General features: G+C 44.7%; 1 protein-coding gene across 1 annotated transcript in view; it reads right to left on the bottom strand.

The window, feature by feature from the left end:
* The window catches only part of LOC149435234 (kinesin-like protein KIF13B), a gene marked incomplete at its 3' end in the record, with an annotated part of 253,576 nt that overhangs the window by 113,927 nt on the left and 116,381 nt on the right, over positions 1-23,268 (bottom strand). The window contains exons 12-14 of the mRNA XM_089662874.1: positions 20,524-20,634; positions 13,569-13,703; positions 6,775-6,905 (exon numbers count right to left, since the gene is read on the bottom strand). Coding sequence (XP_089519000.1) covers positions 6,775-6,905; positions 13,569-13,703; positions 20,524-20,634 — 377 coding nt within the window. The remainder of the gene's footprint in view (positions 1-6,774; positions 6,906-13,568; positions 13,704-20,523; positions 20,635-23,268) is intronic.

The following is a 23,268-nucleotide window of genomic DNA, read 5'->3' as shown; positions in this document are numbered from 1 at the left end:
AAGATTTGATATACAGTTGAATAAATATAGTGCAACGTAACAAATTGCAACTACCATCCTTATTCTACAATGTCTCTGCATTCAGAAAATATAGAATGCAATCTTTAAATGATGATTTGATCATTTTAAATAATGAATAAATGAACTGTGATTAGCCACATTTTTTGGAAAGTGGAGTTAAATTTCACTTGCCACAGCCAGGCCTGATTACTGCCAGACCTGTTGAATCAAGAAATCACTTACATAGAAGCTGTCTGACAATGTGAAGAATGCTAAAAGATCTCAAAAAGCAACATATCATACTGCAATCTAAAGATATATTTAAGAACAGATGAGAAACAAAGTAATTTTCATGTATCAGTCAGGAAAGGGTTACAAAGCCATTTCTAAGGCTTTGGGACTCCAACAAACCTCATCGTGAGCCATTTTCCACAAATAGAGAAAGCTTGGAACAGTGGTGAACCTTCCAAGGAGTAGCCGGCCTGTCAAAGTTACTCCAGTAGCACGACGACGACTCATCCAGGAGGTCATAAAAGAACCCAAATATCATCTAAAAATTACTGCAGGCCTCACTTGCCTCAGTTAAGGCCAGTGTTCGTCAGTCAATAATAAGACAGAGACTGGGCAAAAATGGCATCCATGGCAGAGTTCCAAGGTGAAAGCCACTGCTGACCAAAAAGAACACAAAGGCTCGTCTCAAATTTGTCAAAAAACATCTTGAATATCCCCAAGACGTTTGGGCAAATATTCTGTGAACTGATGAGACAAAAGCTAAACTATTTGGAAGGTGTGCGTCCCGTCACATCTGGTGTAAAACTAACACAGAATTTCATAAAAAGAACGTCATACCAACAGTCAAACATGGTGGTGGTAGTGTGATGGTCTGGGCCTGCTTTGCAGCTTCAAGACCTGGACAACTTGCCATCATTGATGCAACCATAAATTCTGTGCTCTACCAGAAAAGAATGTCTGGCCATTAGCTTGTGACTTCAAGCTCATTCACACTTGGGATATGCAGCAGGACAATGATCCGAAACACACCAGCAATTCCACCTCTGAATGACTAAACAAAAAAACAAAATGAAGGTTTTGGAGTGGCCTAGTCAAAGTCTGGACTTAAATCCAACTGAGATACTGTGACATGACCTTAAACAGGCCGTTCATGCTGGAAAACCCTCTGCATGTGGATGAATAAAAAGAATTCTGCAAAGAAGAGTGGGCCAAAATTCCTCCACAGCGAGGTGTAAGACTCATTGCCAGTTATCGCAAATGCTCGATTGCAGTTGTTGCCATCAAAGAGTGGCACAACTAGTTATTAGGTTCAAGGAGCAATCACTTTTTCACAGCAGGCAGGCAGGTTTGGACAGCTTTTGACAGCTTTTTTCCTTAACCTCCCTGGCGGTATTCCCAAGTGTAGCTCGGGGTAAAATGTCAGTACCAAAAGCGGTAACCCTGAGCTACACTCGGGCTTACCATGCGGCGTTGCTCTGGGAGTCCCTGCAGCACTTACCTTGTCCTTCGCTCCCACGATGTGTCCCCTGCAGCGTCCCCGGCCATCTCCTCCGGCCGATGCCGGCTTCCGTGTTCCAGTCCCTGTGACGTCGGGACGTACGGGCGCCGGAACCGGCAGCAAATTTAAAATTTTTAAAAACTGTATTTTTTTAAAATGACTATTACATAGTAAAATATTGCTGTTTCAATGCATTTCACATACATTTTGTCCCTACTGCTTTGTCCGGCGCCCTGCCTGCATTTTGACTGTTCTTTCTGCCTGGAAACTTAGAAAAGTCCATGGCGTCCAAAAAGCATCCCTTTATGTCAAAATCGGTTTTAGACCGGCTAGAGAACAGCGATAGTAAATCAGAACCACTTGCAGAATTGAGTGATAATGATTCGTGGGGAAATTCGTCATCAGACACTGAAAATGATTTTGCGATTTTGCGACTTTGCTCAGCGATGTGCGAATTTGCCTCTGTATTTCAAATTTCAGTGTTTTTGGTTTGATTATATTATTGAATTAAATTTATTATTATATTATTATTTTTTATGATTATTTATTAAATTATAATTTATGATTTCGTGTTTCAATTTTTATCATATCCGGGATGTTTACTAGACTCTTGTTCGGGCAGATTTCAGTGAGTTATTCCTAAAAATTACAGCCTACAATAAAAAACTACATATTTCCATGCAAAAAAATGGTACCGCTTTCAGCACAAAAAAATCGGAAATAATCAGACCGCCGCAGAGGTTAATAAATTAAATCATTTAAAAACTGCATTTCGTATTTACTCGAGTTATCTTTGTGTAATATTAACACTTGTTTGATGATATGAACAGGGGTGGACTGACAACTCATGGGGCCCCTGGACAATAAAGGATCATGGGGCCCGTGTCCTTGCCCACACTCAAACCACACCCAAAAAAGCCTATAAAAAGGTACCAGGGGCATCTCATGGGGCCCCCTACTGACCCCGGGCACTGCCCGAGTGCTCGAATAGTCAGTCCGCCCCTGGATATGAATCATTTAAGCATGACAAACATGCAAAAAAAAAAAATCAAGAGGGAGCCCATACTTTTCACAGCAATATACTGTATATATATATATATATATATATATATATATATATATATATATATATATATATATACCTACATACATACATACAGTATCTCACAGAAGTGAGTACACACCTCACATTTTTGTAAATATTTGATTCTACAGTCAGGTCCATAAATATTGGGACATTGACACAATTCTAACATTTTTGGCTCTATACACCACCACAATGGATGTGAAATGAAACAAACAAGATTTGCTTTAACTGCAGACTGTCAGCTTTAATTTGAGGGTATTTACATCCAAATCAGGTGAACAATGTAGGAATTACAACAGTTTGCATGTGTGCCTCCCACTTGTTAAGAAACCAAAAGTAATGGGACAGAATAATAATCATAAATCAAACTTTCACTTTTTAATACTTGGTTGCAAATCCTTTGCAGTCGATTACAGCCTGAAGTCTGGAACGCATAGACATCACCAGACGCTGGGTTTCATCCCTGGTGATGCTCTGCCAGGCCTCTACTGCAACTGTCTTCAGTTCCTGCTTGTTCTTGGGGCATTTTCCCTTCAGTTTTGTCTTCAGCAAGTGAAATGCATGCTCAATCGGATTCAGGTCAGGTGATTGACTTGGCCATTGCATAACATTCCACTTCTTTCCCTTAAAAAACTCTTTGGTTGCTTTTGCAGTATGCTTTGGGTGATTGTCCATCTGCACTGTGAAGCGGCGTCCAATGAGTTCTGAAGTATTTGGCTGAATATGAGCAGATAATATTGCCCAAAACACTTCAGAATTCATCCTGCTGCTTTTGTCAGCAGTCACATCATCAATAAATACAAGAGAACCAGTTCCATTGGCAGCCATACATGCCCATGCCATGACACTACCACCACCATGCTTCACTGATAAGGTGGTATGCTTAGGATCATGAGCAGTTCCTTTCCTTCTCCATACTCTTCTCTTCCCATCACTCTGGTACAAGTTGATCTTGGTCTCATCTGTCCATAGGTTGTTGTTCCAGAACTGTGAAGGCTTTTTTAGATGTCGTTTGGCAAACTCTAATCTGGCCTTCCTGTTTTTGAGGCTCACCAATGGTTTCCATCTTGTGGTGAACCCTCTGTATTCACTCTGGTGAAGTCTTCTCTTGATTGTTGACTTTGACACACATACACCTACCTCCTGGAGAGTGTTCTTGATCTGGCCAACTGTTGTGAAGGGTGTTTTCTTCACCAGGGAAAGAATTCTTCGGTCATCCACCACACTTGTTTTCCGTGGTCTTCCAGGCCTTTTGGTGTTGCTGAGCTCACCGATGCATTCCTTCTTTTTAAGAATGTTCCAAACAGTTGTTTTGGCCACGCCTAATGTTTTTGCTATCTCTCTGATGGGTTTGTTTTGTTTTTTTAGCCTAATGATCGCTTGCTTCACTGATAGTGACAGCTTTTTGGATCCCATCTTGACAGTTGACAGCAACAGATTCCAAATGCAAATAGCACACTTGAAATGAACTCTGGACCTTTTATCTGCACATTGTAATTGGGATAATGAGGGAATAAAACACACCTGGCCATGGAACAGCTGAGAAGCCAATTGTCCCATTACTTTTGGTCCCTTAACAAGTGGGAGACACATATGCAAACTGTTGTAATTCCTACACTGTTCACCTGATTTGGATGTAAATACCCTCAAATTAAAGCTGACAGTCTGCAGTTAAAGCACATCTTGTTCGTTTCATTTCAAATCCATTGTGGTGGTGTATAGAGCCAAAAATGTTAGAATTGTGTCGCTGTCCCAATATTTATGGACCTGACTGTATCTTTTCATGTGACAACACTGAAGAAATTACACTTTGTTACAACATGACGCACTGAGTGTACAGCTTGTATAACATGTAAATTTGCCGTCCCCTCAAAATAACTCAACACACAGCCATTAATGTCTAAACCGCTGGCAACAAAAGTGAATACACCCCTAAGTGAAAATGTCCAAATTGGGCCCAATTAGCCATTTTTCCTCCCCGATGTCATGTGACTTGTTAGTGGTACAAGGTCTCAGGTGTGAATGGGGAGCAGGTGTGTTAAATTTGGTGTTATTGCTCTCACTCTCTCATACTGGTCACTGGAAGTTCAACATGGCACCTCATGGCAAAGAATTCTCTGAGGATTTGAAAAAAAGAATTGTTGCTCTACATAAAGATGGCCTAGGCTATAAGAAGATTGTAAAGACTCTGAAACTGAGCTGCTACACGGTGGCCAAGACCATACAGCAGTTTAACAGGTCAGGTTGCACTCAGAACAGGCCTCGCCATGGTCGACCAAAGAAGTTGAGTGCATGTGCTCAGCGTCCTATCCAGAGGTTGTCTTTGGGAAATAGATGTATGAGTGCTGCAGAGAATGAAGGGATGGGGTGGGGGGGGGGGGAAGGGGGGTCAAACTGTCAGTGCTCAGACCATATGCCGCACACTGCATCAAATTGGTCTGCATGGCTGTTGTCCCAGAAGGAAGCCTCTTCTAAAGATGGTGCACAAGAAAGCCTGCAAATGTGTGTGTGTGTGTATATATATATATATATATATATATTTACTTTGTTATCTTAGGTAATGACAAAGTTATTAGTGAATAAACAGGTCCATAGCAGAAATGTAAAAATTGTTCTGATTCATTGGGGGGTGTTTAGGGGGGAGAGCTGAACTGGCTGCAAGATCTCATGTCCAGCCCCCCCCCAATCCTCTTGTCTTGAATTGCATTTTACCTGTATGGTCTCTCTATTTTAAAGCACTTTGCAAACTACTGGCGCTCTATAAATCCTAAATAATAATCAAAATACATTGAAAAAATGAAATAACATTATTACTATTATTAATAATGATATTATTGAGGATGATAACAACAACAATAGTTTCAGAATCAATAGGCCCATAGCAGAAATTTAAAAACTGCTTAGGTCTACAGGGGGGTATACAGGTGAAATAGCTGAACTGATATTTCCTTGACTTCTGAAACAAACTTTTTTTATATTTATTTTTTATTAAATAGAATATGAAGAAACCCAGTCTACATCCCCTTCATAGAACAATAGTGGCATTGTTGCAGCCTGTTTGAACAGATGAAAGCCTTACACCCTGTAATCCCGCAGAATCTGTGGTTAATAGACAGAAGAAGGAACTGTGCAGTGCACACTGTAATATTAGGAGTATCAGGTGAGAAGACAGGAACGGGCTTGTTGAAGCATCGCACACCTTCTACCCAACAATCGGCAAGCATGTAGAGAATGTATGGATGCCGGAGATCACAAACCATCACATTATGTAATGAGCGCCCCGTGTACGGTGCACATAGATATCAGAGCTGCACACTCCAGGGAGCGTCACTACGAGGCAAATGACTAGAGGAGTCTACTGGGAAAAAAGTGCTTGTTAGGCTGCACACAACTCCCTGACAGCAAAGCGGGGACAGCATAAAGCCAAGTCAAAAAGTCTACAAACAAGCTCCAACACCTCCTGCAGCTTCAGCAGAATGAAGATCACAGGCTTGAATACACTGAACAAGCCTCATCTCAGCTTCTCTGGTAATCTAAATGAATAGATGCCATCGATTTAGCACTGAAATCCAATTTACCTACACAGAGCATGCTTACCTCTTGGTGCAGGGAAACTATTCCACCTGTTAGCAGCAGCATGGCAGAGCTAATGACAGCAGTCGGCAGGTTATGAGGGTCCTCAAGTGTCTCCTAAAGGTCCAGTGTTCCCTTACAGCCCTCTAGTGCTTTGAATAAAAGCAAAGGGAGATCTAGCGCCACATGCTGGTGAAACTGCAGAATAGCAGTCTGTGGGAGTCACGCTAAAAGAACTTCAAGTTCAACAACTGCTAGATAGGTAGTCTGGCTGAAAAAAAACAATAGCCCATCCAGTTCAACCATTCAAAAAACAAAACTGCTGTAACACAAGTATGGTATGTGGGAAATCCAGGTTCCTCAGATAAAGCTGGTGATAATGAGGAATGGCGTACTGGTAAAATGTTAACTTTGTAATTGCTGACAGTAAAGAAAAAAAAAAAATGTGGAATCCCCTGAAAGAAGCAGCATATAACCCATGGTCTAAGACTCAATTCCAATGGTACTGTATGACTAAGATAAAATCTTCTCATTTTGGTAAAATAATAACCTTGTAACTGTTAAAAGGAAAAAAGTAGTTATGTCCTGGGAACAGATGGATTACCTGGTGTTCTTCATTGGGGTCAGGATGACTTGGCCCTCCAGGGTGATGTCTATGACACAATGTTCTGGAAGGATCCCCATCCCACACAGCTGGATGTCCTGCGAATCATCAGACCCAACTAGTGTATGATCCTGCGGGGAAGAGATGTTGTATGGCAGAAAAATTAAACTACTTATTTGTAAAAGCATCACCATATTTATAGAAAAAGACTTCACAAAAATCCCCAATGGATCTGAAAAATCATCCAAAAGTCCTTTTGTGACCAGAGGTCATAGATGTCTAGGTGCACAGGCCAAAAGCATGTGTTGGGCCACTATATAATTGATTTACAATATGTGTGTGATTTTATGGCCCAGTCCAGCCTTGTGTAGGTCTACAATCTTGTCCCTGACATCCTTGGACAGCTCTTTGGTCTTTGCCATGGTGGAGAGTTTGGAATCTGATTGTTTGATTGCTCCTGTGGACAAGTGTCTTTTATACAGGTAACAAAATGAGATTAGCAGCACTCCCTTTAAGAGACTGCTTCTAATCTCAGCTTGTGACCTGTATGAAAGACACCTGGTAGCCAGAAATCCTGCTGAATAATAGGGGATCAAATACTTATTTCCCTCATGAACATGCAAATCAGTGTATAATCTGGTAGACATGCATTTCTTTTGAATTGTTTGTTGCTATTCTGTCTCTCTGTGTTACAATACACCTACCATTCAAATTTTAGACTGATCATTTCTTTGTGAGTGGGCAAACATTCAAAATCAGCAGGGGATCAAATACTTATTTCCCTCTGAATGTATATTATATATATATATATATATATATATATATATATATATATATATATATATTTATTTATTCCAGGTACTTTTATAGCGCCACCAATTTACGCAGCGCTTTACATATATATTGTACATTCACATCAGTCCCTAACCCTCAAGGGGCGTACAATCTAAAGTCCCTAACTCATATTCATACATACACATACTAGGGCCAATTTAGACAGGAATCAATTAACCTACCAGCATGTGTTTGGAGTGTGGGAGGAAACCGGAGTACCCGGAGGAAACCGACGCAGGCACAGAGAGAACATGCAAACTCCAGGCAGGTGGTGCCGTGGCTGGAATTAGAACCAACAACCCTTGTACTGCCAGGCGGAAGTGCTAACCATTTAGCCGATGTGCTGCCCATCTCCTAGACTGTAAGCTTGAAAGAGCAGGGCCCTCGATCCCCTCATGTTTTGCATTGTATTGGTATTGTTCTGTCACATGTTCTGTCCCCCTTTGTAATGTACAGCGCTGAGCGAACTATTGGCGCTTTATAAATACTGTATAATAATATATATATATACACATATACATACACACATACATACATATATACACACACACCAATACTTTTATGACCGCTGATTAAGTGAACATTGATTATCTCACTACAATGGCATCTGAAAGTCAGTGGGATATCATAGGCAGCAAGTGAACATGCATGTTGTTCCCCCAAGTCGATGTGTTGATAGCAGAAAAAATGGGCACTGCAGTTTGTTGTGTATGGGGCTGTTTAGCTACAGACAGGTCACAGTCGCTATGATGACCAGTGTCCACAGCCAAAAGTGACTACAGTGGGTATGCGAACATCAGAACTGGACCACGGAGCACTGGAAGAAGGTGGTCTTGGTCTGATGAATCACGTTTTCGTTACTACCATGTGAACGGGCCGTGTGTGCATGTCTTACCTGGAGAAGAGATGGCACCAGGATGCAGTATAGGAAGAAGATATGCCAGCACAGGCAGTGTAAAGTTTTAGGCAATGTTTGGCAGGAACACCTTGGGTCCTGCCATTCATGTGTATGTTACTGACACATACCACCTACCTAAACATTGCTGCTAACAAAGTACACCCCTTCACTGAAATGGTATTCCCTGATGGCAGTGACCTCTTCCAGCAGGATAAAACACCCTGCCACACTGCAAAAATGGTTTGAGTTTGAAGTGTTGACTTGGTCTCCAAATTCTCCAGATCTCAATCTAATTGAGCATCTGTGGGATGTGCTGGAAAAACAAGTCCGACCCATGGAGGCCCCACCTCATATCTTTCAGGACTTGAAGGAACTGTTACTGATGGCTTGGTGCCAGATACCACAGCATACCTTCAGAGGTCAAGTGGAGTCCATGCCTCAATGGGTCAGGGCTGTTTTGGCAGAAAAAAGGGGGGCCTACTCAATATTAAGCGAGTCGTCATAAAGGTATGGCTGATTAATGTATATACACACGTACACATAGTTTTGTTTTTTAATCATAAAGAGCTTTTAATGACATATTTGGTCAAAGGACTTCACAAGGCATGGATTCTGCAATTTAGCATATACAGAGGACATGCAAGGATTTTATTTGCTATATTACCTTCTAAATTGCCTTCTGTTTTATTTTTTTTGTTAGTGTAATTAGATCTCTCAATTACAGCAATACGATGAACATTGACACCTTAAGGCTGCAGTGGGAGCTGAATAATTTTTTTCACTAAAATAATAAGTAATACTCCCCTGCTCTGTGTAATGGTATTGCACAGAACAGCATTGACCCTCCTCTTATGGAGTCCCTGATCACGATCTTGGCTCCTCCTTTTCTGTGCCTGCCCTCATAGCAAGCCACTTGCTATGGACGTAGATATGAAGAATTGCTTCCAAGTTGGGCTGTGTGCGTCCATAGACACACACAGAGTTTGGCTCCACCGCAGGGATTTAACCGACACTGAGAAGAGAAAGACAGGGGAGAAGAACTGCGGAAGGGCACAGCATCGGATCGATACAAGGCTCCAGTAAGTGTTTAGGGGAGCACAGAAAGTAACAAAACATTTTTTACCTTAATGCAGGCAATGCATAAAGTTAAAAAACATTTTAGCTTTAGAACCAATTGAGGACCATAAGGATTTATTTTCAAATTATCAGCAGTGACTGGTACTGTTGCTGACTGCTGGGATTCCGAGCCACCAGCTGTACAAAGTGTCGGTGGATTCAGAGAAGGACGACTATATTCACATATATCCCCAGCAAGAGTCACAAATATACATACATTGGGGGTAGGAATAACTCTATTCTTTAGGCTCACAACTCATCTCACTCTAAACGTCACTTAGACTGACAGGTCCACTTTAACACAGATACTAGATCATTATCACCAACACATGGGCAGATATAGTCCCAAGGCAAAAGTAGGGCTTAGCCCTGATACAAGCAATGGGCAGGCTCTGGGGAGTAGTTATGCAAATATTAAAATGTCTTGATGGGTAGGTGTCTGGAGGAGTGGGCATTCCTGGATGGCTGCATTTGCATGCAGACCACCTTACTAACTGAAAGAACTGAAATTGAAAGAATGAATGAATGGGGTGGGTTAGATCAGCCTTATTTAACCAGGGTGCCCAGGCACCCTGGGGTGCCTTGAGGTTTGTTCAGGGGTGCCTTGGTAAAATGTCTAAAAGTTGCCCAAAACTTGTATGCAAGCCTGCCTTTTTAGTTACACAAAGCCACAGGCTTTCATTGTGCACCATTACGACCTTCTAGCTGCCGGCTTCCTGACAACCAATGACATCATCAGTTGATAAGGAGGATGTCAGCTGCCTGCACAGCATCCTAGTTGGACCCTCCAAAAAGTGTATTTGCTTTGGAAGAATAAATCACCTCTAATGTCGGGTGCTCTACATGTATGGATGTTGCTGCGTTATATAAAACTTTTCACATTTAGAATGGAGTGCCTCAAGACTGTCCATAATTTTAAAGGGTACCTCGGGACTGTCCATAACTTTAAAGGGTGCCCCGGAACTGTCCATAACTTTAAAGGGTGCCTCGGGACTGTCCATAATTTTAAAGGGTGCCTCGGGACTGTCCATAACTTTAAAGGGTGCCCTGGAACTGTCCATAATTTTAAAGGGTGCCACGGGACTGTCCATAATTTTCAAGGGTGCCACGGGATTGTCCATAATTTTAAAGGGTGCCTCGGGACTGTCTATAATTTTAAAGGGTGCCTCGGGACTGTCCATAATTTTAAAGGGTGCCTCGGGACTGTCCTTAATTTTAAAGGGTGCCACGGGACTGTCCATAATTTTAAAGGGTGCCACGGGACTGTCCATAATTTTAAAGGGTGCCTCGGGACTGTCCATAATTTTAAAGGGTGCCTCGGGACCGTCCATAATTTTTAAGGGTGCTTTGAGTGAAAAAAGGTTGAGAAACACTGGGCTAGCTGGTGCCAGATGTCCTCCAGCCACAAAATGAGGTGAACTCTATCTGCAGCTTCTAATGAACATTGTGAGAAGCCCAAAGTGTTCAGTGAAAGAGTAAGCAATGTCAGTGTAGGAGAGGAGCCGGTACAACTGTGCAAGACTGAAGGGAAGGCCAAAGTTCAGCTTTAAATGTCAGCACTTTTGAAACATTTGAGGCCAGGTCAGTTTTGCTTTGATGATCTGATGTTTGGACTGTTGGTTGGCATGTCTCCAGGAGCCCCTGTGGCACACAAAGCCTTCCTACACTCCGCTCCCTGATAAAACAGAAAGCTCTTGTTGTACCGGGAGATGTGTTCTCCTTCCCAGGAGGCTCCGATTACTGAACACAAGGAAAGATCCCGGGCTCACCCTCATCTGTGTGTCCCTGACACAGCACAAAGGCTCAGCAGGTCAGGAAGAAGCTTCAATGTGTTTCTGCTGGCACTGCAGCCGTTGGACATGGGTGAGAGATGCCAACACTGAGGAATAGGCAGGGACGTCGTAGCATAACAAGACGATTGGCAATTGTTATCTAGAGCTCAGCAGTGACTTTCTTCCCTCTTTAGTTTACTTGAATCAAAATCAAGGACAGGAAAAGGAAAACGCTACAAAAGAGGTTCAGTTGGTTATGACGTATGCAAATGCCATCACAAAAAAAACTGCAGCAATAAAAATATTGAAAGCATATACTGTATAATTGCTGAACAATGTTATTTAAAGCAGTGGTGGTCAACTTAGTGAAAATTGGAGGTCTCAAGAGGCCCCTGACATGTCCACAGGGTTGCACAACAGCTTTGTTTTTACTGATTTGTACTGCCTTAGGTCTTACAGCTCATTAATGCAATGCATTGAACAGATTATATATTGCACCAGTGCTAAAATCAGAGTCCACTCAAGTACCTTGGATGGTGCTGATCGTGCCTCCAACATAGCTGCTTCGGGTGCAGCCAAGGAGAATCTGCAATGCCTGACCTCCTGAATGCTGGCAAAGTGGGCTGGTTACAGTATGGCAAGAATTCCAGGGCAGAATTTGGGGCCAGGTGAGCACCAATAACATGGCTGCCTATAGGAGAGAAGAGGTAAGTACTCCCGTATCAGGACCAGGCCCTACCCAGGTTAGCAGGGTGGAATGGGTCCAGTAGGGTTGCCTATTACCAGCCACAGCGCAGAATACATAGTGGTTGCTAGTGACAAGCACCTCCTCAGTTACAGACACAATACAGCCATCATGTGGACTTTCCCTCACTCTGAACTGTCGTTGCATCGGTTCCAGGGGTGGAGGGAAGGTGGCAGTCTGTACAGAGGAAGGGGGCTGGAAGGAGGGTCTGTACTGAGGGGGTGAGCTGGAAGGGGGGGTCTGTACTGAGGGGGTGGGCTGGAAGGGGTGGTCTGTACTGAGGGGGGTGGGCTGAAAGGGGGGTCTGTACTGGGGGTGGGGTCTGTCCTGAGGGGGTGGACTGGAAGGGGGGGGGGGGTCTGTCCTGAGGGGGTGGACTGGAAGGGGGGGGGGGTCTGTCCTGAGGGGGAGGGCTAGAAGGGGGGTGGTCTGTCCTAAAGGGGGTGGGGTTGAAGGTGTGTCTGTACTGAGGAGGTGGGCTGGAAGTGGGGGTCTGTACTGAGGAGGTGGGCTGGAAGGGGGGGGTCTATATTGAGGGGGTGGGCTGAAGGGGGGGCATCTCTATTGAGGGGGTGGGCTTAAAGGGGGGTCTGAACTGAGGGGGTAGGCTGAAAGGGAGGGTCTGAACTGAGGGGGTAGGTTGGAAGGGGGGTCTGAACTGAGGGGGGTGGGCTGGAAGGGGGGTCTGTCCTGAGGGGGTGGGCTGAAAGGGGGGGTCTGTCCTGAGGGGGTGGGCTGGAAAGGGGGGGCTGTCCTGAGGGGGTGGGCTGGAAAGGGGGGGCTGTCCTGAGGGGGTGGGCTGGAAGGGGGGTCTGCACTGAGGAGGTGGGCTGGAAGGGGGGTCTGCACTGAGGAGGTGGGCTGGAAGGGGGGTCTGTACTGAGGTGGTGGGCTGGGAGGGGGGTCTGTTCTGAGGGAAATATCTGTGCTGGCGGAAGGTTAAAGAGGATGGAGAGACACTGGGGGAAGTGGGGCCTGTCAGGTAGGTTGGATGGAGCCCCATGATTTCTAATGAAGGCCTGACCAATAGGATTTAAGTCTTGGCAGAGGATCTTGCGAGGTTATGCCACCTGCATTACGACAATGCTTCTGAACCTTCTGTGGAGTATAGTGGTGGATCAGGAACCATCCCCACAACATTTTGAGCCCTGGAGGTGGTTAGTGGAAATAAGGAAATCGTAGGCAGGGGGTGGCCCAGTGCGTAGAGAAATGACTGGATGGAGAACTGAAGTTCTGGGCAGGTAAGGCCGTGTTCCCCATACCCCCCCTTCATGTTTAATTGTACCAGCAGTGCTCCTTTACATCTCATTTCTGTATTGTATTTTAAGCTAAATATTTCTATGGCCTCTAGGCCATCAATAAGCTATCCCCTCAACAGCTGAGCTGCCTCACATTTCACAGATCTCTGCAATTTCCATCACTGACTCACCTTAAGATAGTAAACCAGAAGCTCGTTGAGGGCCGGGTCTGCATTTAAATTTACTAAAAAGCACTTGTTGTCTCCGACTTTGATCCCTGAGGACTGGAGTGATATGCCGAGACTCTCGAGCTGCTTCTGGCGCTCCTGGAAGACCAAACGGAATAGAACATGAGCAAACATGCAATCCACACACCAAGTCAAATGCTACCCAATAGCAAAGATCTGCAGAGAAACTTCAATTACACAGAAAGCCCCTCTGACATCACCAGTGAACCTGTTAGAACGGAATTATAGGGGTTGCCATTGTTGACCTGTTTAATGAATCAGATTATTACATTTTGCAGAAATCATGAGAATCTGTAACTTTGGCCATTTCTGGAACTGACACCAAGAACAGATAATAAGGCTAGTTTCACACCTACGCAGGTTGGGGTTCATACAGTCTCCGTTTTGCGTTTTTTTTTCACGTGTTTTTTATGCATTTTCCATTTTTGGGAGTTGTCTTTTGTCTTGCAGGAGAAACCAGCAAAAACACATAAACATAAACACTGTATTTTTTATGAGTTTTTGATGCATTTCCACTGTGTTTCCATTGAAGGTTATGGAATCATAAATGCAAACTGCTGAGGGAAAAAAGTCGCTGAACCTTTTCAAAAAATGCACAGATGTGAATGTTACCCATAGAAAACCATGTTAAAACGGACTGTAGTGCCTTTCTGCAAAACTGAAAAACGCACTGGAAACCGCATAGGTGTGAACCAGGCCTAAAGCTATACATCCTGCCCAACACATAAAGCTGCCCCAGGAACTTCACAGAAGAATCCTTCTAAAGGAGCACCCTGCCTAACCTTGACCTCAGGCCATAGGACTAAGAAAACTCCTGAACCCCCAATCAAGCGCAGCATCAGATGCCTTGGAGTATGAATCAAGAATGTGGGTAGAACCACTATGACAGCTAGCCTGAGCAGAGCCAGAACAAAGGAAGCCATCTGAAGAATCCTCCTACAGATATGTACAGGAAAAGATTAAACCATTTGTTATATGATAAAAACAAACTGGCAGCTCACATGAAGTATATCTTGTGAACAGGGGTGGACTGACAACTCATGGGGCCCCTGGGCAATAGGGGATCATGGGGCCCCTGTGTCCTTGCCCAAACTCAAAAAAGCCTATGAAAAAGGTACCAGGGGCATCTCATGGGGCCTTCTAATGACCCCGGACCCTCGGGTAGTGCCCGAGTTGCCAAATGGTCAGTCCGCCCCTGCTTGTGAACAGGTCCCATTACGTTCACAAGACATGCTCTGTCCAAGCCTTTCTCAAGAGGCTTGCCAAAGTGGCAGAACGCCTTGAAACACGTAGCCACAATCCCAGGAAGTTCCCTGGTGCCTGATATCATCTACTAGGTTCCCCTGGAGTCTCCTCCCAACCAGGAAGTGCTCTGGCCGGCAGCAGTGCTGCCCAATCCTTCGATTGGATGCCTCTGCTACAGGGTTCACTGGATGTCCTGGATTCTTATGTTCTACATGCCTTCACAAACTTACTTCATGTGAGCTGCCAATTTGTTTTTAATAAATGGTTTAATGCTGCACTCAGATGGCGCCCTCCATGTGTGTTTATATCTTGATTCAGAGATTTCTACTGTCGCTCTGGAGGTGCTGTTCCTTGTGAACGGAAGCTTCCTGGAGTCAACCCCTGACATACCTGAAAAAGACTGGTTTATTGGACTCATGGTTATGCTTCCCAGTGTCTTGTTCTCTGCTATAAAGGAAGTTATCCATACACTGCCTGTGCAATAAAGACATTTCCTTTAATTGTCCTTAATGGAGACAGGATGCACAAGGCTGAAACTCACACTGTCATCCAGCTCTGGGATTACTCTCACAACCGAAGGAAGGGCCTCCATAACTTGAGTGAAGGATGGTGTCCAACAGAATCCAAATCAGGACCTCAACCCCCCCTCCCCCAGTGCAGAGGAATTATTTGTTAAATTCTGAGCAAAGTGACAGGTACTCTTGAAAGTCCACCCTCTGACCATCTTATGCTCACTTTCACTGTGCTCCCCCACCTTTCCATTCTTCTGCCAAGAGCCTTAAATCTCAAACCTGTGCAAGCTCTGTGGTGGAGCTGTTCCCGCGTGACAGCATTGGTGTCTGTCAACCGGACCCTCAGACGAGAGTGCTGTAATGTTCATGGCTCTGACGGACCACCAAAGCAATGGGGAAATAGTCAAGGGAAACAAGCTTTTAGGTGAACCTGTTATTTTTCCCTGAATGTGTAAAGAGGCAGGCTCTTGAATTCTGGTATTTACAAATGTACACGGTTTACTTGTGAAAAACCAAAACCATGGTATGCACAGTTTACGTTTTTTCACACACCCTCCCCTCCCCCTTCCATTCTTGGGATGACTGAGATACCAGGACCCTTTGTCCTGAATGCCGGGGTAACGTAAAGTCACTTCTCCTGCATTCAGACAAAATCCTGACATACTTTGGCCATCACGTGACATTTCCTTCCTGGTTTGTATGTAAGTTTCTATTGAACTGCAGTGGAGAACCAAAGACAAAACAAGATTCTCCAGTAATCACCGGCATGCATGTCATCAAGGGGGCAACGCTGAAGATTGGGATAGAATTCCATGAAAAAATGGAACTGGAATTAATGAGGATAGGGGAGAATCTGAACACCTCCTACAGGAAAAAAGGAAGTTCAATGCAAATGATCTTGGATTCCCAATCTGGTAGGTCACGGCCCAAAAACAAATGTCTGATGGGAAGCACATATATGAGTGTACAGTCAGGTCCATAAATATTTGGACATCGACACAATTCTAACATTTGTGGCTCTATACACCACCACAATGGATTTGAAATTAAACTAACAAGATGTGCTTTAACTGCAGACTGTCAGCTTTGAGGGTATTTACATCCAAATCAGGTGAACGGTGTAAGAATTACAACAGTTTGCATATGAGCCTCCCACTTGTTAAGGGACCAAAAGTAATGGGACAGAATAATAATCATAAATCAAACTTTCACTTTTTAATACTTGGTTGCAAGTCCTTTGCAGTCAATTACAGCCTGAAGTCTGGAACACATAGACATCACCAGACACTGGGTTTCATCCCTGGTGATGCTCTGCCAGGCCTCTACTGCAACTGTCTTCAGTTCCTGCTTGTTCTTGGGGCATTTTCTCTTCAGTTTTGTCTTCAGCAAGTGAAATCCATGCTCAACCGGATTCAGTTCAGGTGATTGACTTGGCCATTGCATAACATTCCACTTCTTTCCCTTAAAAGACTCTTTGGTTGCTTTTGCAGTATGCTTGGGGTCATTGTCCATCTGCACTGTGAAGCGGCGTCCAATGAGTTCTGAAGCATTTGGCTGAATATGAGAGGGCAGATAATATTGCCCGAAACACTTCAGAATTCATCCTGCTGCTTTTGTCAGCAGTCACATCATCAATAAATACAAGAGAACCAGTTCCATTGGCAGCCATACATGCCCACGCCATGACACTACCACCACCATGCTTCACTGATGAGGTGGTATGCTTAGGATCATGAGCAGTTCCTTTCCTTCTCCATACTCTTCTCTTCCCATCACTCTGGTACAAGTTGATCTTGGTCTCATCTGTCCATAGGATGTTGTTCCAGAACTGTGAAGGCTTTTTTAGATGTCGTTTGGCAAACTCTAATCTGGCCTTCCTGTTTTTGAGGCTCACCAATGGTTTACATCTTGTGGTGAACCCTCTGTATTCACTCTGGTGAAGTCTTCTCTTGATTGTTGACTTTGACACACATACACCTACCTCCTGGAGAGTGTTCTTGATCTGGCCAACTGTTGTGAAGGGTGTTTTCTTCACCAGGGAAAGAATTCTTCGGTCATCCACCACAGTTGTTTTCCGTGGTCTTCCGGGTCTTTTGGTGTTGCTGAGCTCACCGGTGCATTCCTTCTTTTTAAGAATGTTCCAAACAGTTGTTTTGGCCACGCCTAATGTTTTTGCTATCTCTCTGATGGGTTTGTTTTGTTTTTTCAGCCTAATGATGGCTTGCTTCACTGATAATGACAGCTCTTTGGATCTCATCTTGAGAGTTGACAGCAACAGATTCCAAATGCAAATAGCACACTTGAAATGAACTCTGGACCTTTTATCTGCTCATTGTAATTGGGATAATGAGGGAATAACACACACCTGGCCATGGAACAGCTGAGAAACCAATTGTCCCATTACTTTTGGTCCCTTAACAAGTGGGAGGCACATACGCAAACTGTTGTAATTCCTACACTGTTCACCTGATTTGGATGTAAATACCCTCAAATTAAAGCTGACAGTCTGCAGTTAAAGCACATCTTGTTCGTTTCATTTCAAATCCATTGTGGTGGTGTATAGAGCCAAAAATGTTAGAATTGTGTCGATGTCCCAATATTTATGGACCTGACTGTATATGTGTGAATGGCCCATTGGCTGGAGGCAGTTTCTACTCAGAATAAGTGACACCTAAGGAAATTCCGCACGATTTTGTCAGCAGGTCTCGGACTGTATTCATGGCTGTATTCTGCTGATCAACTGTGTGCAATCACAGCACAAAGCCCCATCTGTAAACACACAGGGCTCTGTACACTGATCTGCGATCTGGTTGTTTCTGCAATGTGGAAATTCAAAGCAGTTTGGACATATTTATAGGCCTATATGAGATATTAGTTTCTGCAGCTAGTACGGCATGAACTTCATTCAGCGAATACCGGCTGATATTAACATCTTGTGAAACCCTATAAATATCTCCAAACCGCTTTGGTTACTGAAGTCACATGACACTGAAACCATGACACATGTTTGCATACCCCCGAAACGTGTTGGATCTTTTATATTGTTGAACATTTAATAGAACACCCTCTGATTGCACTGATGTGGTGTTCTTTCCACATCTCACACATCTGGCGCTCTCTCTCAAGACCCCCTTCTCTCTTCTGTACTGGGGTGCGTTTGTTACATAGATAGGCCTCACCATGCAGCTTATTAAATGAGATGGTCACCGGACATTAAATTGGAACTTCACCCTAAATAGGAATATCCGCTTTTAAGAATCTTTCCCCCCTCCTCTAATATTATTGTCACTTTATTTTATTTTTTTTTTGGATGGGGGGGGGGCACCTATTTTTTTTTTGGTACCTGCGTCCACTTCTGCTGGAATCACCTAGGTCAGTGGTGGTCAACTTTATTTATATGAAGGGCCTCAAGTGTGGTCACCAACATCACCAAAGGGCTACACTTAAAATTCAAAGAAAATTCATTGTCAGGGGCAACAGGATATAGTCAGAGACGGCGGGCGTGGTACAGGAGATGGTCAGAGACGGCAGATATGATACAGGAGATGATCTGAGACGGCAGACATGATACAGGAGATGATCTGAGACGGCAGACATGATCCGAGAGATGGTCAGAGATGGCAGACATGATCCGAGAGATGATATGAGACGGCAGACATGATACAGGAGATGGTCAGAGACGGCAGATATGATACAGGAGATGGTCAGAGACGGCAGATATGAAACAGGAGATGGTCAGAGACTGCAGACATGATACAGGAGATGGTCAGAGACGGCAGATATGATACAGGAGATGGTCGGAGACTGCAGACATAATACAGGAGATGGTCAGAGACTGCAGATATGATACAGGAGATGGTCAGAGATTGCAGATATACTGCAGGAGACTTTAAGATATTGCAGACATGCTACAGAAGTTCTTGGAGACATGTTACTTCAGACTGCCAGAAATCCTTGTTTTAACAGGACAATAGGGAACTACAGATTAGTAAAATGCCAAAAGGGCCACAGGTTGGGCACCAGGGGCCCAGGTGATTCTACTGTAAGTTCTCCTTCTATCTCCCTGCCCCCCCAAGCCACCTTCCCCCAGCCCACAACCCCTTGGGACACGTCACATGTCGCAGGAGGATACAGGACCATTCACAAGGAGCAGCACAACTCGCATAGGCTTCCCAGCTCTGGGGGCTGAAGATGGGATCTTCACACATAGTTCTATAAACTCCTGCTATACTCACAGTGGAATGCCCTACAGGAGCCGTTGTCGATTGACACGGGTTTTAGGGTGGACCATGTACCATGTTCCAGTTCCTGCAGCCTCTCCCCGACTCCCCACATGACAGCAGGCAGGGGATCTCCTCCCCGCACCCGCTGTCATTATTTGAGAACAATGTGGCCGTGCAGGGCTCAGCCCACATGGCTGCGTGATGAAAAAATTTGAATGATCAAGATGGAAATTTATTTATGAACACAACATTAGCATTTTTTAATATTTTTTGGATAGAGTAATGGAGGATTATAACCCCACCCATTTATTTTTTTTGCATTTGTGTTCCATTGCAGAGATTTCCCTTCACTTCCTGTCCCATAGCCAAAACAGGAAGTGAGAAGAAATCCCCGCAAATTAAGGGAATTTCATGGGGACCCCCACGTCACCAGAACTAGTGGTCCCCATTGGAAGATTTCACCTCTATTACTTTTCTGGGGACCCTCCAAATTTTGGGATTTTCTTCTAGTTTCCCTTTCAATGGTAAAAATAAACAGGACAGAGAAGGTGAATCTCCTTAATGGGGACACTGGCAGCAATAAAAATTGAGTTGTGTTCTAATCTCTCTCTCTACTGTACAAAACTAAAAAAAAAAAAAAAAAAGTTTTGCCTTTAGTTTTACTTTAACTGTGAATGTGGTTTTTGTTGAAATATTGTATATATTGTAATGAAAACTGTTTAATACATCTGGGATTGCATTCAAAGACAGGTCTGGATTGAATTGTAAATGCATTCAAACACAATCAGCATTTGAACAAAAATCTAACCGTGTATGGCCAGCTTCATATCCAGTCCCATCTGGCCAATTTTGGGCAAATCTTTCCCCAGGATACCAATGGGTAATATCACTACTAGATACAAAATGAAAGTCTACAACCTGAGCGATTTCTTCCGTCTTGCGCAGTTTCTCCTCCCAGGTCACAGTCATTTCTTGGATGAGCTTCTCCGACTCCTGTAACCGATCTTTCAGTTCAGGAGCTTTCATTGACTGTTGGGTGGAAAAAAAAACGGAACATAAATGAAATCTTAAAAACGGCATAAAGAATCCAAGAGCCAATCAAGCCAGGTCATACAAATGTAAAGCAAACTTCAACCATCACCAATGAGTACATTATCAGATTAACTGCACTGACATTAACATCCAGCTGGTGGCGCTCAGAACCTCACACACCTGACACTCTGCAGAAGTGATGCCACCAAGGGCCCTTCACTGCAGAAGCTAGTAATAGGAGGAGTAATTCAGGGATGTTTTCATTCAGTAAACAAAAAAAAAGGATCAAACTTCTACATCAGCCATCACTAAATGGAGGACCGCGGTCCAAATATGGACCGGGTGACAGTCCTGTCCGGACCGCGGCCACACCACTTAGCAGGCAAGGGGGACTGTGATGTCAAGGAGGGACTGTGATACGAAGGGGGGCTGTGATGTAAGCAGGGCTATGATGTTGGGGGGCCCTAACATGAAAGGGAGTTGTGATGTACGGGGGGCTGTGGACTCCTCTCCTCCCACCGCTGCAGCTGTTTGAAATCAGGAGGAATGGCAGGGTGGACTCCTATTCTGTATGCACTTGCCTGCCACCACTGTAGTCGCCGCTGCTGTTGAAGTCACAGCAGGGAAGAGGGCGGGAGGAATGGAAGGAAGGACTCCTCTTCTGAATGTATCGGCTTGCTGCCGCTGAACTCAGAGCAGAGAGGAGGGCGGGAGGCACTGCAGGTCTACAGGGAGAGCAGAGGAGGGAAGCCAACCTTTCATATTAACAAGCAGGTCACTCCCCTTTTAACAAGAAGAGTTGGGCAGCTCATGCGCTTAGTGGAGATCTTCTATGACTCCCGCCCTCCTCCCTGTGCTGAGTTCAGAGGCGGCGGCAAGTTGGTACATTCAGAAGAGGAGTCCTTCCTTCCATTCCTCCCGCCCTCTTCCTTACTGTGACTTCAACAGCAGTGGCAATGATGGCAGCTTCTGCGAGTACATGCAGTACAGGAGTCCACTCTGCCATTCCCCCCGCCCTCCATGATGCTGAGTTAATATAAAGGGAAGAATATGGGGGGAGGGGTTGTGATGTCAGAGGGGGGATTTGTGATATGGGGAGGGGGGTCTGAGAGGGGGAACTGTGATGTAGGTGAGCTGTGATGTGGGGGGGCTCTGAGAGGGGGAAGCTGTGATATTGGGGGGCTGTGAAGTGAGAGGCGTGCTGTGAAATGGGAGGGGTCTTTAAGAGTGGAGATGTGATAGGGGGGGCTGTGAAGTGAGGGGGGGGAGCTGTGAAATGGGAGGCTGTGATGGGGGGGGGGGGGGCTTGTAATGTGAGAGGGGGGAGCTGTGATATGGGGGAACTGTGAAGTGAAAGGGGGGAGCTGTGAAATGGAGAGCTGTGATGGGGGGGAGTTGTGATGTGAGGAGAGCTGTGATATGGGGGGGGCTGTGATGTGAGGAGAGCTGTGATATGGGGGAGCTGTGATGTGAGAGGGGGGGAGCTGTAATACTGGGGGGGGGGGGTTGTGATGTAAGAAGAAGAGCTGTGATATGGGGGGGCTGTGATTTGAGATGGAGAGCTGTGATATGGGGGAGCTGTGATGCGAGAGGGGGGAGCTGTTATACTGGGGGGGCTGTGATGTGAGAAGAAGAGCTGTGATATGGGGGGGGGCTGTGATGTGAGGAGAGCTGTGATATGGGGGAGCTGTGATGCGAGAGGGGGGAGCTGTAATACTGGGGGCGGGGGGGCTGTGATGTGAGAAGAAGAGCTGTGATATGAGGGGGCTGTGATGTGAGATGGAGAGCTGTGATATGGGGGAGCTGTGATGCAAGAGGGGGAGCTGTAATACTGGGGGGGGGGGGGCTGTGATGGGAGGAGAGCTGTGATATGGGGGGGCTGTGATGTCAGCATGGGGGAAACTGTGATGTGGGGGGGTTGTGATTGCAAGGGGGACTGTGATGTAAGCGGGGCTATAATGTTGGGGGGGCTCTAACATGAAAAGGGAGTTGTGATGTACGGGGGGCTGTGATGGGAAAGGGGGACTGAGGACATTAATTAGGGGATGTGATGTGAAAGACCTGAGTAATAGAATAAAAATGACATTCGGACCTCTTCAGGAAGAAAATGTTACCAACCAGACCTCCGTGAATTTTAATTCAGTACCCCTGCTCTACATCTATTAACCAGTTGTAGACATTAGGCGTGCTACATACACCCAAAAAAAACCCCCAAAAAAACTTCAAAGTACAGTACACAGAATGTGTGCAGTATGCCCCCACTGCTGTTCCCCTCCCTTTGCATTTGCTGGCAATTCTCAACTTTAAAAAGCCATTTCAGTGCAGAAGAAGAGGCTGTACAACTGTGCAAAACTGAAAGGAAGGCTGGGGTGTGGATTCAATAAAATCTCTCTCTCTCTCTCTCTCTCTCTCTCTCTCTCTCTCTCTCTCTCTCTCTCTCTCTCTCTCTCTCTCTCTCTCTCTCTCTCTCTCTCTCTCTCTCTCTCTCTCTCTCTCTCTCTCTCTCTCTATATATATATATATATATCTCTATATATATCTCTATATATCTATCTATCTATATATATATATATATATATATATATACAGTGGGGATCGAAAAGACTTTTGTAAGGAAGAATGGGCAAAGAT

This window comes from Staurois parvus, unplaced genomic scaffold (assembly GCF_062004578.1).
Source record: "Staurois parvus isolate SC_StPar_1 unplaced genomic scaffold, SC_StPar_1.0 ptg001573l, whole genome shotgun sequence".
NCBI lineage: Eukaryota > Metazoa > Chordata > Amphibia > Anura > Ranidae > Staurois > Staurois parvus.
Note: the sequence above shows the minus strand (reverse complement) of the source record. Positions and strands in the feature narration are given on the sequence as shown.